The sequence below is a fragment of the Solanum tuberosum genome, unplaced genomic scaffold, assembly GCF_000226075.1.
Source record: "Solanum tuberosum cultivar DM 1-3 516 R44 unplaced genomic scaffold, SolTub_3.0 scf00100, whole genome shotgun sequence".
Taxonomy (NCBI): Eukaryota; Viridiplantae; Streptophyta; class Magnoliopsida; order Solanales; family Solanaceae; genus Solanum; species Solanum tuberosum.
The window spans coordinates 1,009,477-1,027,712 of record NW_006239024.1 but is presented as its reverse complement, the minus strand read 5'-3'; the positions used below and the strand labels follow the sequence as shown (position 1 = coordinate 1,027,712).

The window sequence follows — 18,236 nt, the reverse complement described above, 5'->3', positions numbered from 1 at the left end:
TAGTCTAGCTGGATGTTATCTAATTTTTTTTGTCAAGAAAATATTGAAACTAACATAATGGGATGTTAACCAATTCATTGTAATGAATCACACAATCTTTATCTCTATCTTCATGCCCCTCGCTCTATATCAATCTTTTTGTATTGAGATTTTTAGTAGCAATTAGATTCTTGTGATGCTAATTTCTCTAGGATCATTGGTTGTCAACTAAGATCAGTATTGTTTCTCGTCTCTAATGGATAACTTAGGACTAGAAATGATGATTGTCTCTAAATCTACTTTAGGACCAGGTTGTTGCTCGTGTCTAAATTTATTCTAGGACCAGGTTGTTAGTGGTAGCTAGAGCTATTTTAGGACTAGGTAGTTCTTGTCTCTAAATATTTACTAGGACTAGGTTGTGGATGGTCGCAAAGGAGGTTTAACGACCTGAATAAGACACTTAGCCAAGATATACATGGTCTATTTGAGACCAGATTTGTAGTCTCTAAAAGATATTTAAGGACCAAAGTTTTCCTCGCCTCAAAATCATTTAGGGACCAAATTTTTTAATCCGTCCTTAACAACCAATTGCGACGGAAGCTTTAAGGACGAGTGGCGACCAGGTTTTTCAGGTCTCAATTGCTCATTTGGGACCATATTTGAACTTTCAAGGACCATCTTTCCCTTCCTTAGAGACTGTTTTTCTTGTAGTGTATATTGATACTTGGTTTCATTCAAACTCTTATTTTATATATGTTATTGCCTTACATATTCAGTACATTTTCTCGTACTTGACGTCCCTTATTGGGGACGCTGCATTTCATTGCTACAGGTACAGGTACTTTAGCTAATAGACCTCTCAGTAGGAGCACACGACACTCAGCTACTTTTGGTGAGCTCCAGATTGATCTGGAGCTTTACTGAGTCCTTGGTAGATTTCATTTTTGGTATTGTATCGTAGTTAAGGGTTAGACGGGGTCTGTGTCGACCTACTCTAAGGTTTTCTATCTTTTAGAGGATTTGTAGACTTATGTGTATGGTTCAGTTGCGTCTTAACAAGTTGTGGCCTCAACAGCCAAGTCTTGTATAAGTTTTGGGTCTACTTATGTTGGTTTGTATCGCTGCATCTTATGTGAACTTGTCACAAGATTGTCATAGTTATATGCATAGTAAGCATAGGTTACATGTTGGTTCTCTCGGGCCTTTAGGGCATCGGGTGCCTGTCTGTCTTAATGGGATTTGTGGCGTGACACCGGTTGTGAATACTGATGCATTACCTACAAAGGCACCTTTTCCTACTCCGGCCCCTAGGTCTTCAGGTATATCTAGCACTGCCCCTTCGATGATGCCTAATTCCTCCACTGCTCTCTTACCTCCTAGATCTGGTACTGCTGCTGCCCGACCCTCGCTCAGCCAGTATAGATTACTACGTATGGGGCAGCTATCCCATTCTGCTGATAGATGTGCCTCCAGACTTGAGGCCATCATTCCTAGAATGATCGATAGGGCCATTGGTGATGCTGTGACACCCATGAGTTCTACTATTGATGCCCTTGAGTCAAGGATAGCGGTGTTTGAGCGTGGCCAAGGGGCCACTAATGAGGTGCCGACTCTAAATGCCACTATTGCTGAGCTGAGGAGAAATGTGGACCAGGTGAAGTCCACTGACATGTCGATGGTTTTTGGGACTGTGGAGATCCCTGATATGCCAACTGATACAGATGTGCCTCCGGCTGCCACCAAAGATAAGGTTAGAGCCGAGGATGTAGATGCAGTCGAGTCTGAGGCTGACAGCGATGAGGAGAAGCTTAGGGCTGATGAGGAGGCTTCTTATGAGGGCCTGACAAAGGTTGACGAGGCGATGATAGATTCAGCCATGCATATTTCTTTGACAAACACCACCATGGCCGGATCTAGTGTTACTGATACCCGAGTCACTAAGTCCCAAGATCAGAGTGTTATATCGGGCACTGATGCCCCGATAGATGGAGCGACTGTGTAGATAAGATCCATCTTTACCTCCCTCTCTGTAATTTCTATTGATCTTTAGTGTTTGTATTGCAGTGGAGGATAAATTGTTTTTTGTTCGTGATGGGGAGATATTTCCCTACCTACCTCTTGTGAATATGACTTTTATTTATAAATTGGGTTTTGTGCTGTAAATTGTGTTTTAGCACTGTGTTGTGGATGTTTGAGCTTGCGGTTCCTTGTTTTAATTGCAAATTGTTTTTGGACCCTTTTGAAAAAATATGCCACCTCTTGAATATGTGTGAATGTCGTTGTTCTTGTGCAAATTTGAGTATCGGTTATGATCAGTACCGATGACTTGAATAGTGCTCTAAATCAAACAAAAATGAATGTGCGGCTACGATGAGGCCAAATGAAGTTTCGTAGGCAATATGTGAACTTTTTGCATCTCATTGTGACTAGCCATATATTGAATGACTCTTTTGTGATGAACATTGCACACTAGTGAAAGTGTGAAGTCTTGTTTGATATTGGTGCCAATGCCTTGTGTGATGAGCTTACCGTTAACTTTGTGTGATGACACCTAGAATTTTACTCGTTTATCCAGTTGAGTAAGTAATGCAAGCTGTTGAAATGATCTTAGGCAACAATTTTAAATAGTGAAGCAATTTACATTATACCTCTTTTGTGGGCTACCTTGTAAGTGTGTGAACTTTGCGGCTTATCCTTTTCTTGGAAGAAACTTGAGCAAATGAGACCTCTCTTTATCCCTTCACCCAAAATCCTCATGAAGTGTGGTTTGTTTGAATAACCAACTTAAGGCCAAAAGCCTAAGTTGGGGGTGTGGTGAAAAGAGTAGGCAAATCCAGAAGATAAAAGAAGTCCCCCTTGATCCATGGTTTTGAGAAAGATGGAACCCCTCCATACAAAAAAGAAAAGAGAGAAAAAGAAAAGAAAAAGAATGAAAAAGTTGTGAAAGTTGCAAAAAAAATGAGATTTTGATTAAATAACGTTATCAAAGACACTTCATCCAATTCTAAGCTTGAACAATCGTTAATCAGTATATAACCCAACTAAATGAGTTGGGGTCGAATCCCACGGGGAGCGTTACATGTTTAAGATTCAATAGAAAAGTGTGAACATGATCAAATAAGCCATATGAATAGACATTATCGAATGAAAACATGATTCAAATCAGGGAGTGACACGAATGTCAAATAAGGGAGTTTTGGTTTTAATTATCAACTACAACAACAGTAAACAACACGAAATAACAATAATGAGATGGGTTCTTGGGATGTAATTTGATTATAGGCTAATGTAGACAAATGGGTAATTGTAACTGTTAGGAAATAACTGTAAAGTAGTGAATAAGCTAGACTATAGAGGAGGAAAACTTTCTCTCGAACAGTTTACCCCGTATCAAGTTGACTTCTCTCGAACATCAACAAGCATGCAAAATAAGAACAACCTACACTTTAATCCATGACAACCCAATACCTACTGACCATCAATCAATAATCTTAGTTTTACAACCTCTCTCTTGAGCAAGCCAAAAATACAAGGGTTGAACTGCATTTGCAACTACAATTCTTAAATTAAACAACAATTAATGATTGAAATCACTTCTAAACAACATTTAAACTAACAATTAGCAATACCCATTAACTAAATCTGCCCATAATCACACCCTAAGAATTGGGGTTTTAGTTAGACATCATAAAAAGATAAAAATCGTTACCAAATTGAGTTTCTGGGTAAGATTGATTCTATCTTTACAAAGGTCCAAATTGAAGAATCTCAAAGACCCACTTCCAATTTCTCAAAAGTGAAAAACTTCAATTCTTCAAAGCTAAGGAAAACTTGTCTCAATACTCAAAATAATTACAATTCCAAACACAAAATTTGATGTAATGAAAATATCATATTAAACTAAATGTTCAAAAATATAGTTATAGTCGCCAAAAATGTGTTGCGAAGAGCCACTCGACAAAGTAAGTCGGGGTCGCCGATCCACTCTGTGATCCACACTTTGGTCAATTCCATCGCCCTTCTGCCTTGGCCTTCAGCATCCTCAAGGTCTGTAACTTTGGGTGATCAAGCACTGCATCGCGGAACCACTCGGCGATCCGCCGACTGCTCCTTTCTTTCGCCAACTTAGTTCTTTCCTTCAGGGCTTGGCACACTGGAACTTTAGGTGGTCAAGTAACCGTTCGACGACTCGCCAAGTAGACTTGGCCATCACTAGGCTTACATTTCTTCATTATTTTAGCTCTCTTCATTCCTTTTTGCAAATTAGTGTCTTTTCTTTATTCCTCAATCCAAATACCTAGAAATCAAGGATTTTACATCAGTTATTGGCACAAAATAAGCATTTGAGGACACTAAATCTATACAAAAAAGCCCTAAATGAGTCCAAATCTAAGACTCATCAGCTAGAGGTTGACTTGAGATATTCCTGAAGTTTGGTAAGTCCTCATGGTTTGAGGACAGAGTTTTTTGTTCTTAGTTTCTTTCTTGTATTTCATTTTTTAACATGATGTATGGGCTATGCCCAATTTCATTCGATTGTATTAGGTGGATATGATGAGACATGAGTTTAGACTTCCACTTTTCATTTTATAAAATGATTTAGACTTGGACTATTGTTTTACTCTTATTGTTCTATTTCTTATGTTATGAAAGCTAATTGGCTTGTATGGAGTCCTTCAAGGTTCTATACGCTATGTTAGATCTAGGGGGTACCCATGGGTTGTGACACTATCCCCAATCTTGTCCCTCTTTGCCTCCCTAAACCTTTCCTTAAGTTTCTCCTCTTGGATTCGTTGAGCATGAACCATGAGATGAAAAATGCCCATCTCATTGATAAGCATGGCGGTAGGGCATTCCTTAACCACCATATCAGACACGCCCGAAACATACTTACTCATTCCTTCCCTAGGATCGGCAACCATAGTAGGAGCATATCGAGACAATTGTGTGAACTTAAAAGCATATTCCTTCACAGTCATGTTCTCTTGACGAAGGTTGATAAATTCAAGTAACTTGACCTCTCTCATCGCAAGGGGAAATAACCTATCAAGGAAAGTAATTTTAAACGTTTCCCAATCAAGAGGACCCACATCAACCGCCCTCTCTTCTTTCCATTTGTTGAAAATATTTGAGCAACACCCTTAAGTTAGTAAGCGACAAATTCCGTATACACTTCATTAATGAACTCTTGAGGATCTTCCTGAACCTTAGAACCATGAAATTATCGAGGATTTATTCTAGTGAAATCTCTCACTTTAGTTTCCGCCGTACCCACATTTGGGTTTACAGGGAACACAACCTCACTTTTGACTTGAGCCGTCATGGCTTGAGCCAACACATGAAAACCAGCCCTAAACTCTACATTAGTCACTTATTTGGAAAAAGGGTCGACCAGAACATGAGGAGCTTTAGGAGGAGCTTGAGGAGCTTCATGTTCCACATTCTCTCCCGCATTCCCTCTAGCATATGCCCTTCGAGTGGCCATATCCTAAAAAGTATCGGACATGGATTAGGAGAGAGACATTATAGAGTTAAACTCTATTTCACGACTTTAGAGTAATGAAAGAAGTGGAGTTTCCTAAACATATTATAGCCTCTCATTCTTAAATGTGGCGTGCTTCACACTCATGAACAAGACTCTACTCGATGTGGCTTATGAGACATCCTAAGACCTTTATAAACTTTCTACTTTGAATACCAAGTTTGTCATGATCCAAAGTACACACTAGACGTTACATGGTGTATATGACCCCAAGAGGGCCTACACAAGCCACTTAACATAGATCATATAAGATAATGGAAAATCAAGAGGTTTTAAAAAGAAAATTTCAAAACATAAGAATTAATAAAATGAAGCAGAAGTCTAACATAGTCTCAAAGCAATCTAGTACATCGAGAGTGATTAGGATGGAACCCATGCATCACATATAATACACAATAGTAAACGCAATAACCAATAAAGGGCTCTGTCCTTGGAACACGAGGACACACCAATCTTCAATCCTACTAAAGTGATCACTAGCTATGGAGATGTAGAGGGGGAATGTCAGACCCTACATTAGTGAAACAAAGTTGGCAAGAGTATGTGCTAGTACAAAGAATGTACCAAGTATCATAACAAGGCATAAAAGTTATAAAATCATCCAAAAAGGACTTTTCATGACATGCAATGATCAAGTTAAACAATAAGATACAAAGGTTAGAAAATGTGAATCATATATATTGTCAATGCAAGCTAACATCTTTAGAACAACCATGAGATACTTCTAGACGTAACCTTAGTTCATTACTGTGGGAGATATATTTTTAACCGACATAGAGACCATGTGAGCTATAACATGGAATCCGGTATCTACCCCACAACAAAAAAGGGTGTACTACTTACGAAGGTAATGACCATGAACTTCTAGCTTACGTGGATCCACTAGCTAATGTCTATCTTGACAACTTATGGTGGCACACAGTTTTGGGGAAATGGGTAGTCTCCACCTGTCCACTCGGTGCTAAGCATAAATAAATCCACGGAATATTAATTAGTCCTATCTTATCTTAATATTCACGAGATATGGGTATTCGTCACTTGTCATATCATAAGAGGTCATGGGGAATCACCGTTTGCCTCATTATCCATGGAAGGGCCCACAAAGTAGCCAAACAAAGCTATGCTATATTAGAATATCTCCTTAAATCATTATTCATATTAGGTGACAAAACCTTTCAAACTTATGAATACTCTATGTGAGGAAATCCTTTCACAACAACAACAATCACATTTATTCTTCACTCTCAAAGATTCCTAAAAATATTTTCATCAATTTCATAAAGAGCATGCATATCTTCATAAGCTCATCTTTCATGACTCAAAAGCTTAATCATATGATCAATTCTAGAAAACATGGATTTCACATGGGTTCATTGAATTCAACTTAGAAATATGAAATTACTTCAGTTCATGCATAAAGAGATCTAAGACATTCAATTAGATCATAATTGAAAAGAATCCATGAGATTTAGTAAAAATCCTAACTTCCATAGGAGATTCTACCTTACAAATTTGGAGATTTTAGGAATCCTATGGAGAAAAGGACTCCATAGTTGAATAATATCATACCTTTATGTCAAATGCTTATAATCAATGGTGAATTCAGAGGCTTGACCTTGAAACCCTATCCTTCTTCTTCAAGCTTTTTGGATAGAAAAATATTTGGGGGAAAACTTTGATCAACTTTGAGAATTTAGAAGAATGAATTCAATTGGGAAATTTGGAGGTAAAAACGTTTACATAGGGTCACTAACATAAGATAAAATGACATAGTATTGAATTAGAAATAATTGGGAAAAGATACGAATGGCCCTTTAAAATAACTGTCGAACCCTCACTAACGTCCAGACCTACGGTCCATAGGTCCCACCATAGAGCAACTTAGACGACTGTTAGTGGGTTTAGAGACCACCATCTTTGGACCCCCAATGACAAGACCCTATTTACACGGTCTGTGGGTCCAGTTACGGGCCGTACACCATGGGTGTAGATCCCAACTTTAGATACTAAATTTTCTTCAAGTCTAAGACTCTCCTACAAGACCTACCTGCTCGTCCATTAGATGACTGACTGTCCTGGTGAGCCGTTTGAAATTACTGGCACTCGACATTTTTAGAAAGTTTTGGACTTTCCAACCACGGTCCCACCTACGGTCGGTAAGTCAGCCCACAAACCATTTGTGGTTCCGTTGGTACTAGCACTAGTTCTAGGAAAAGCAATAATTTTCCTTTTTTCAAATTCTGAGGTGTTACAACTATTATATGTTTTGATATTCAAAATTGTGGATTGGTATTGATCATTGCCTTTCCCTATGTTAAATTGATAATTGACTTTTATCTTTTCCGTTGGGATTTAGACTTAGCACCGAGAGAGCTTTAAGGTGGAGGCTCGAATAGGGTAGTCTCTAGTAGCAACCTCTAGTCCTAAACTATTTGCCCCCATAGAATGTATTAAATGTCTTAGCTGATGGATCCAGATTAGCAAATGATGATATGTAGAGATTCTACCATGGCAAGTAGATTTCCCTTTTTTCGATATGAGAGATATACCGAATTTCATGATATAGCTCTCATGTTCTTACTGTCAGTTAAAGCTAACATCTCACAAAAATGACTATGTTTTCTTCAAAACTATTCTTATGTGCTTCATAATAAGTTATTTGGCTATGTTTTATGATCCTCATTTCATTTCTTCTCTAAAATCCTTTAATTGTTTCATTATGATCATGCCTATTCATTTAAGTCATTTATATCATCATGTTCATGCTTATGCATATTGCCTCATACATAGTACATTCCATGTACTAATGCATACTTGTGCCTACATTGTTTCACCAATGTAGGGTCTGATCCTCCTACCTCTCATACTTGTGGCTAAAGGTCATTCATACACTTTGATGATTGGTGAGTCCTCGTGTTTGCGAGACTCTTTTATTTCTTTATGTCCTTTTCCTTTCCAACTTTGTATGTGATGTATGGGTTACGTCCCAATCACTCTCATTACGATTTATTAGATGGCTTGAGACTTATGTTTCACTTTCGCTTTTGTCAAACTATATTGATATAGGAAATTCTTTCCTTTAAACTATTTATTTATACTATCTTGTATGATGTATGCTAAGTGGCTTATGTGGGGACTCTCGGGGTCCAATATGCCATGTTATTCCTAGGGTATACTTTGGGTCGTTAGAATTTGGAGAAAGGGAGTAGATTTGAGGCACACGATGTCCCTAGTTCATTGCACTATAAAAGGTAAAATCTAAACTTACACATGATTACTTTTTTGTTAGAAATCATGCTTTAGGTATAATTAACGGTTATAATTTTTCATTCGTTTCAATTTGTTCTGTTTATTGTGTGTTCCCCTGTACTGACGTTTCACCTGCTAATTTAAGTACTAGATAATACATATGGAAAGAAACATATTTCATACTTAGTTTAGTATTAAAAACTCAGAAAATATTCTCTAAAACAGAAGACTTTATTAATGATTTAGTTTTGACGCAAAACGAATGTCTTCAATCTCATTTAGTAATCATTAATATACACATACATATAAAACAATGGTTGTTCAAAATGCCGTACTTAAAACCATGTTTTGAAGGTTTTTCTTCTAATCATGTACTCTTCACTATATTTGATATTTTGACACATAATAGAAGTGTTCTTTTTATGTATGTCTTAATATTATTATTATGAATCAAGTGATTATAGAACTTGCTCTGTTTTTTACCCTTGTGTTAACTATTTAAGAATCAAATTACTCCTCTAACTTCTTATTTCCTCTCTTATCTTTGTTTACATGTACAAACCGGAGCTAAAAAGTCCTACTATGAGACTCAATGACACCATTGTCACATGGAGTCTGCACATCCTCGCTTGCTTTATACTTTAGATCGCTTAAAATGAAGCACAAAAGAAATAATTTGATCTTTTTATTGTTAGACGATTTTGGTTGTTGTATTATCTTATAAATATTGTTTCTTACTTCTGCTTGCTTGATTGTTTAGCATTACTAACAATTTTATGTCACTTATGTGATTATTGATTACTAGCCGATTTGATTCATGACTTATCATTGGTCGATTTTAATGTATTAATATGTTTTAATGATTTTGAACTTGTAGATAAAGTTATTTTAATTTGGGTTGTTTGAATAGTGAGGTAGTTCCTCCAAAAACATTTTCTTCGTAGCAACTCTTCTACAAAAAGAAATAATTTTAGAAGTTTCTTGTGTTAATTTGAACTCAAGTTTACTATTTTCATAAATTGTTTTCTTACAAGTATCAACATAATGTTTTTTTAAAAGAGGTTTTTACATTTAATTTTGAATCTTGAGCAAGGCTTATTTGCACTTGTATTTTTGAAGAAGTCAAACGATTTTAATGTTAACCTTAAGCTTTAGATTTTACCTAATCGAATATACATCTGGTTAATCCAATATCTATGTTTTTCTTGAAAAAAATTATTAATTGACAAATTTATTTACATACTCACTAAGTAATTTCCAAATCAATAAGGATTCTTAGCCTAATTAATTAATTTAAGTTCGATCGGTTAACCATTGTAAATGGATTTTAAAGGATGCCTCATCCCTTTCCTTTTGATTAATTTAACCCTTACCTAGAATCTCATGTTTAGTTAAGACCTTAAAATGGAGTTAACTTTAGACAATAACTTTAATCAATTGTAGGTGCCCTAATTCACCATAAATAATTAGGTGACATCTCCTTGACTTAGTTAATTTCTTTAGGAATCACCAAAATGTTGTATACTATTTTGACAAAGTTAACATGAGGTATAACAGCATGACGACTCACTCAGGAGTTTTAGGTTCTAACTATAACAGACTTAGTTTAATTAGAATTTATGTGCTTACTTTACTTGTCATAAATTTATTTTACATGCTATCAATTATTTGTTTAGTATGAACTATTTTTACATGTTAATCAATTGTTTGTTTGCTATAAATTATTTTGATATGCTAACTTATTTGTTTACTACAAATTTTTTTTACATGTTATACAAATTTTGTTTGCTATAAATTGTTTGTGTGTTACTGTTTTTCCTAAATGTCATTCTGTTCATATTTCTCTACTTCTAGGAAATTCACACTATCACACTTTCACGAGAGGTGTGTTTTGCGCACCTATAAATTTCTTTCAAAATTCCAAAATTTAGGAGAGTTAGCGTATGCGTGGGGTGTCCGAATCTTTTTCCCTGTGACTGTGCTGGCTTCTCACTCAAGTAGTCCACTAGAGAATCTTGTGTCTAGTAAACCCACTCCTAGTTTACCTAGAGTAGAGATAAACCAACATACTTTATAAGGAGCATGCATCATTTCATGGCCTAAGATGCTTTATTTCCTTGGGTTATTAACTCCGTTAGTCGATGTTACCTTAAATATCCTGGTGAGTTTCACACCCCAAGTGACAACTTATCATTATTTAGGGGGATGGTATGGCTATCCTTTCAATGACATGTACGAAGACTTTACGTTGGAGTACAAGATATAGTAAAATCACTAAAAAGGAACCAAGAAGATTCGACATGACAAAATCTCTTTTACTTTATTTGGATTAGGAAGTGCTTTATGTTGTATACATTCAAATGTAATAAACTTTTCACTACTCTTGTACTTTAATTTTATTTTAGAGAAATAAAATTTGTTTAATTAATGAGCAATGGAATGACATATTAAGGCAAATATAGTCCTTAAATTTACGTTAGGTCTACCTCTTGCATAAAGAGGTCACAAGCATATTAGGACGCATTTACATGTTATTTTTAAAACATAATTTACTTCACTTGATGACTTGTTTGTATGTTATTTGATAACATATTTGACTTTGCTTCATGACTTGTTTGTATGTTATTTTTATCACTTATTTGACTTGCTTGCTATGTTAATTATTTGAGTTTACGTGAACATGACTTTACTTTTTAATTTGAAACTAACATCATTTGTATTTTATTTTCTATCTTTTATCTTTAATTTTATTTCCAATCAAAAGTTGATTCGTGTAGACAATCGAGCTGGCCAATCATCCTTACTTTATAATGTCCAAGTCATCGACATTACCTTAACCTACTTAGGTTGTTCAAGGAATAACTATGACTGACCCAACCACGCCTGATCCAATTTGTCAAGGACATATCATCATTCCCAATGATTCTCTCGAGACTTTTGAAAATAGAACTACAATTCAACATGATGAACATATCACCCGCTTTACTCAAGTAATCGAGGATCTACTTAATGAACTTACTTGAGTTACGGACTTGACCAATCTTTCTATCACACTACAAAGTCCACAACCTGAACCTAGGAATATTGCACCAAATCCACCTCATTTTCCATCACTTGATTCACAAATTCCTGAACACTTTCCTCAACAACAACCTCTACCTACAAACAATAACCTTCCTCCAACAATCCTCGCAAATCATCAAAATTTTCCACCAATCTACACTCCGCCACAAATTAACCACCTTCCTACACTAATTATGCTACTCCTCCTAATCCACCACTTTTCAATCCAATAATCAACCTCCAATTCAGAATACCTACGTTTCTCTACCCACTAACACCTCTTCACAACCTACAAATTCACATGTAAACCCATCAAATCCACCACTTCTAATCCAAAATACGCCCATTTCCTAAAATTATCCGGCTCAGTATATACAAGTGGAAAATACTGACACTTCTTATGCGCGACTTGTTCCTCCAGTAGATGTGGTGGTAACTCAACCTTTTACGAACCTAATATCACTCAAGTTTCAACCCGAGGTAGATTAGTATGAGGAAATTGAGAAGTATGTCAAGACAAAGGTTAATGATGTGTAACCTATAGCGATTAGCGATCATAAAGAAACAATGAGAAATCTCTAAACTACTAGGGGGGGGAAATCTTAGAATATGAGGATTTATGTGTGCTGCCCGGCATTAATTTTCATGTAGGATACAAACCACCAAAGTTTGATATATTCAATGGAATCGTGGACCCTCATACATATAAGGGCATATTGTGACAAATTGGTAGGAGTGGGGAGAATCGAGAGGGTCAAAATGACGTTGCTCATAAGAAGTTTATATGGTGAAGCTCTTTCTTGGTACAGACAACAAAATCTCCATAAATGGCATGGTTGGAGTGATATGGCACAAGACTTTATGTTTCCATTCAAGTTCAATACTGACATCACACTAGATAGGTTCTTCTTGATTAAGTTAAATAAAAAGTCAACTGAGATATTTCGGGAGTATACTCTACGTTGGAGGTCGGAAGAAGCTATAGTCCAACCACCGATAAGTGAAAGTGAAACGATTGCTACCTTCATTGAATGCCAAGATAACAATCTTTAATATGAGAAAATGATAACCATGATGGGACAGAAGTTCATAGAAATAATTAGAATGGGAGAAATCTTGGAAAAAGGAATCAAATAAGTAAAAATCAAAGAGTTCACAAATTTGCAAGCTGTAAGAAAAGCAATTCAATATGGTTCTATCAATGGGAACAAAAAGAAAAGAGAATATGTGTTTGTTGTCATGATTTACCAAGGATGTAGGCTAGGTCAAGTTGCTCTCTACTGGAATCAACCACATCATCCCATTAACCCTTACCAATATGGTGAAGCCTCATAGAGTCTCTACCATTCTCCATCAACTCCTTACCGTGTTTACAACACCCATGCAATCTACTATCAACCTGGAGCCCCTACTTACCACAACCCACATTCGTACTAACCAGTCCAAGCTCCAACTTGCAAAAATTGACCAAATGTGAAACCTATAACTCGTCAAAATCTTGAAATCAAAAGCACTCGCAACTACACTAAAATGACTGAATCATTGAATCAGTTGCTTTAGAGGTTGAAAACAATAAGTATGATAAAACCATTTGAAGGGAAAATTCCTGATCCAATTCCAAAATGGTTTGATGGTTCCAAGTGTTTTTCCAATCATTCTGAGTTCTTGGACACGACACTGAAGATTGATATGGTCTCAAGAACAAGATTGAAGCTTTAATTAAAGAAGGAGCAATTCAACTTATTGGACCTCAACCTAACGTGAACAACCCTCTACTTGACCACTAGAATGCTAATGTGAACATGATAACTATAAAGGAAAATTTGGAAGTGAAAGGAAGTATAGTGCCAACTAAAAGGATGAAAAAGTACACTTTATTGGCCTTGGATACTCTTGTGATGACAATTCGAGAACAACCATTGATGAAGGTCACTCCTACAACTACTTAAATGCCTCTCTACAAAGCCGACACACCGACCATTTGAGGCGTTGAACCAAACAAGACTTTGAATAATTGGACTTGTACTCCATACCTGGTTAGCCAAGAGTCTTGGTAGATTGAACAAGTAGTACTCCATCGATTACTCCCTCAGTTCCATTCTATGTGAGGCAGTTTGACTTGGCATGGAGTTTAAGAATGAAATAAAGACTTTTAAACTTTGTGGTCTAAAATGAATGATAAAAATTAGTGTTTCTATAAAATATTTCATTAAGGGTACAATGGACATTTTAAAGTTAAATTGTTAGTTACTATAGAAATGTGAAATTTTTTGAGGCTGAATAAAAAGGAAAGTAAGTCATATAAAATGGGATAGAGGGAGTAACATTTTTGAAGTAGCATAATTTTAAAAATTGAGGTTTAAATCGTGTCTTAAAACTTTCTTTTGTTTTGCCTCATTTTTTGGAAGTTTAATTGCAAAATCTATGAATGCATTTCTTATTTTCTTTATTTTCTCTTACTTATTATTTTCAAATATATCTATTTTTACATATATCCATTTTTGAATCTGCCAATTTTATGATTATGACGTACAATGAAAGAAATGAACAAAGTTTGATGTCACAGAAGATTTTGAAGGATTAGAAGACAACCTACAGTTGAACCATCAACCAAGGAACATGAAAACATTCAACCATGAAAATTACCTATTAAACAGAGGTTAAGACACTCAACAAATGGTGACTTGAGATAGGAGAACAACAGTTTTATAGTAGAACATTTATAATTTTTTATTTATAATCGTAGAACAACGCATGACTTGATTCCCTCGGTGGGATACGTAGTCCACCCACATACAGTTTAGTCACATTAGAATAGAAACTCAAAATCCTTTTACTATTTATGTAATTTGAACTACACATGGCCTGATTCCCTTGGTGGGATATGTATGAAAATCATATCGGGTTTGGTCCCTTTAATAGAAAAATTCAGAATCATTTTTATGTACCTTGAACTACATTTTGACCTCATTCTCTTAGCGAGATACATAGGCACCCTATATGAGGATCGGTCTCATCACAACATAAGTTTAGTATACTTCTCTAAAATCAATATTGGGGAAGAATTTTGGAAAAACTTGGTCAACGAGAAATAACAGACAAAAGATGTTTATTTTGTTTCAAATTTATCACAATCTAAGAGTTGGTAGAAAATATATTTCTTAGAACTTATAAACATATACTTACATATTTTTCTACACACTAACAAATGTCTCTTTCAAATGATTATTTTTTTTTTTTTATATTTATTTTACAAGAAATATTTTTACTGTTCATCCACCAACTCTGAAACGGACATCACAAGGTCTGAACAAATAGGATGGACATAGTGCCAGCAAAGTCAAGCTTCAAGTCACTGCGAATCAATACCCCCTCCCAACTAAGAATTTTTATTTGAGTGCTGGAATAACAAAGATCCAAGATGTCAACACTGGATTACATAAAATGAATCATTTGCCTCCAGGGCCTCGCCTGAGTAAGCCAAATGAACCCACCTTTCACTTTATCTTTGACTTTATTCATTTTTCTTCATCATAACTTTATACTATTATTAACATCATAACCCAAAATTTGCGGGTAAAGTCCTCTTGAAATTTATTGATAAAAATCAAGTCCATTACAGGCGCCACTCAATCCAGCAAATTACACATCAAGGCTTAAATATCAAAGATAAGATGTGGCATTCAACTAATTAAAATAATCACCATCACCAACAACTAAACAACTTCACTAATTTTATTTTATTTTTTGCATTATTAAATATCTTTTAATTCATTGTATCTACTTTAATGACTTTATTTTGAATTATACTGTAACCAACAACAAACTTCCAAAGACAACTGAAGGAATCAATCCGGTCCCATAGTCATAAGCCACACGACATTGTTTCTCCCTTATATTTATTTTATTTTACTTCATTATGACTTAATTAATAATTTAACCCTACAATTCTTTAAGAGCTTACAACAATCAACATCTAGCCCTTGAATACAACCGGATGCATCACTTCATCAAGCCCGGAAGACAATCGGAGGAATCACTTAATCAAGTCCTGAAGACAATCATAGGCATCATTAAAACTAGTCCCCGAAGACATTCACAAGGAATTTGGGTTAGTCCAGCCTAAAATAGTACACTGGTTTGTTTACTCGAAAATAGGACATGGGTTTGTCAACCATAAAATAGGACATATTGGGTTTCTCCACCTTAAAATAGGATATGGGTTCATCCATGGTAATATAAAATATATCTAGTTCATCCACCCTAAAATAGGATAAACAGGTTCATCCTCCCTCAAATAGGAAAAGTTGGGTTAATCCACCTTAAAATAGTATACACATATTTGAGTTCATCCACCCTAAAATAGGATACACACGTATATCAAACTCATATATTATGATGTTATTAACAACTTTACCTTTATATCATATACATCATTTAGCCTTAATACCCAATGGCAATCAGAGGCGTCATGTAAGACCTCGAAATCTAGTAGGTTAATCAAGGGACTAATTGAGAGGTCACATGCCAAAGACTGAGTGGGGGCATCCCCTACGAAGGCCTAGAAGAGCCATGAAGGGCACCACAAGGAATGGTCTAGCTCATGAAGGCTCACAGAGTTAGGCCAAAAAGGGTTCCCCTCTCAAAAGCACCTAGAAGGCTCGTGGTGAGCACCATGACGCGTAGTGATGACCTTGAAGGGGAATATAGTAGCCACCTTAGGGCTGGCCCTCCACACGAGCCACTAGACGACTCGTGAGGGCTATAACGGCTTGTGGAGTGGTTCATGATGAGAGGGGAAGTTTGGGGAATGTTTTTAGGCCTATGGTCAAGGACCACGGCTGCCACCACGGCCCGTGAAGTCCTTGACGGCACGTGTGGGCCTCCATCTGGAGGTTCGCGTCAGCTCTAAGTTAAGGGCAGTTGGGTTTTTTCCTAATTATTTTGTCTTGATTCTATGTGGTTTTGACCTTACCTAAAACCCTAATATAAATTATTTTAACCCCAAAACTTTCCCATTCAAGTCATTCTCTCAAATTTACATAGAAGAATCAAGTTTTTCCTCTCCAAAATATTTCTCTCTCTAAAAACTTAAAGAAGAAGGGTTCAACCTAGGGTTTCAAGGCAAGACTCCAATTCCACAATTAAAGGCAAGCTTTTGCATTGAAGTATGATATTTTGCATCCATGGATTCCTTCCATTCATGGAGTTCCCAAATTCTCCTATTTTCAAAGTTAGAAATCCCCAATTGAGTTAGGGTTTTTCTTCTACATTATGGGTTCTCTTGATTATTGATTTAATTGATGGAATTATGATCTCTTATGCATGAATTGATGAAATTCTATGGTTTTATGATGATTCCCCAAGAATCCATGTAATTCCCATGTTTTCCAAATTACGAAGATATGATGTAAGTTTTTTATTATGAATGAAGAGTTTATGAAATTAAGCATGTTCTTGTGAAATTTGTGTAAATGTTTTAAGGATGCTTTGAGAGTGAAGTATCAATGAAAGGATTTCTCACATAGTAAGGATTCCAAGATTGAAAGGTCTTCTCAGCTAAATGAATCAAAGATAAAGAACTATCCTTACGAAACCTAGCTTGGATTAGTTATTGAATGATTTCTTTCCATGGATGACTTATGACTTAGCTTGGATTGGCAAGATGGAGTGACCTTCCATGGATAATGAGAACAAGTAAGAAAATGATTATTCCATGGGATTTATTCTTAGTACCGAGAGGATATTTAGATGGAATCTCTCTCGTTAGTAGAGGCCGAGTTTCTATAAGAAATCTCCTTATCCCTTACCTATGTGCCTCCTTAGGATGTTTGTCTAAATTGACATTTTCTAGTTGATCCACTTAACCTAGAAGTTCATGGTCCTTACTTTGGAAAGTAGGACAACTCTTTTCTGTGTGGGAGACACCGCGGATCATGTTATAGCTCACATGATCTCTATGTCAGTTAAGGCTACTTCCCACAATACCAATGAACTAAGGTTACTTCAAGAAGTATATCACATGAGTTAAAAGAAAATAATGATGTTAGCTTGCATTGACCATGTTTTATGACTCATATTTTCTAACCCGTTTTATAACATGTTTTAGCTTGGTCATTGCATGTCATGAAATGTCCCCTTTTTAAGCATATTATCAAATGTTTTAAGTGTGGCTATCATACTTGGTACATGTTTGTACTAACGCATACTCTTGACTACATTTCCCCCAAATGTAGCGTCCGTTAGTCAGGGTTCTCAGTTTCGTGGCTAGAGGTTGATTCGAGAGATTTCGAGCTTTGGTGAGTCGTCATGGTTCGAGAACGAATTTCATCGTTTACAGTTTTCTTTCTTACTTCCAGTTTTTGGACACTACAAAAAAAACAGCATTTAGCGACGGATTTCA

General features: G+C 36.0%; 1 protein-coding gene across 1 annotated transcript in view; it reads left to right on the top strand.

Moving 5' to 3' along the window:
• The first annotated feature begins 13,411 nt into the window (after positions 1–13,411).
• The window catches only part of LOC107060797 (uncharacterized), a 5,766-nt gene continuing 941 nt past the window's right edge, over positions 13,412–18,236 (top strand). The window contains exon 1 of the mRNA XM_015309104.1: positions 13,412–13,525. Within this exon, the coding sequence (XP_015164590.1) occupies positions 13,412–13,525 (114 nt within the window). The remainder of the gene's footprint in view (positions 13,526–18,236) is intronic.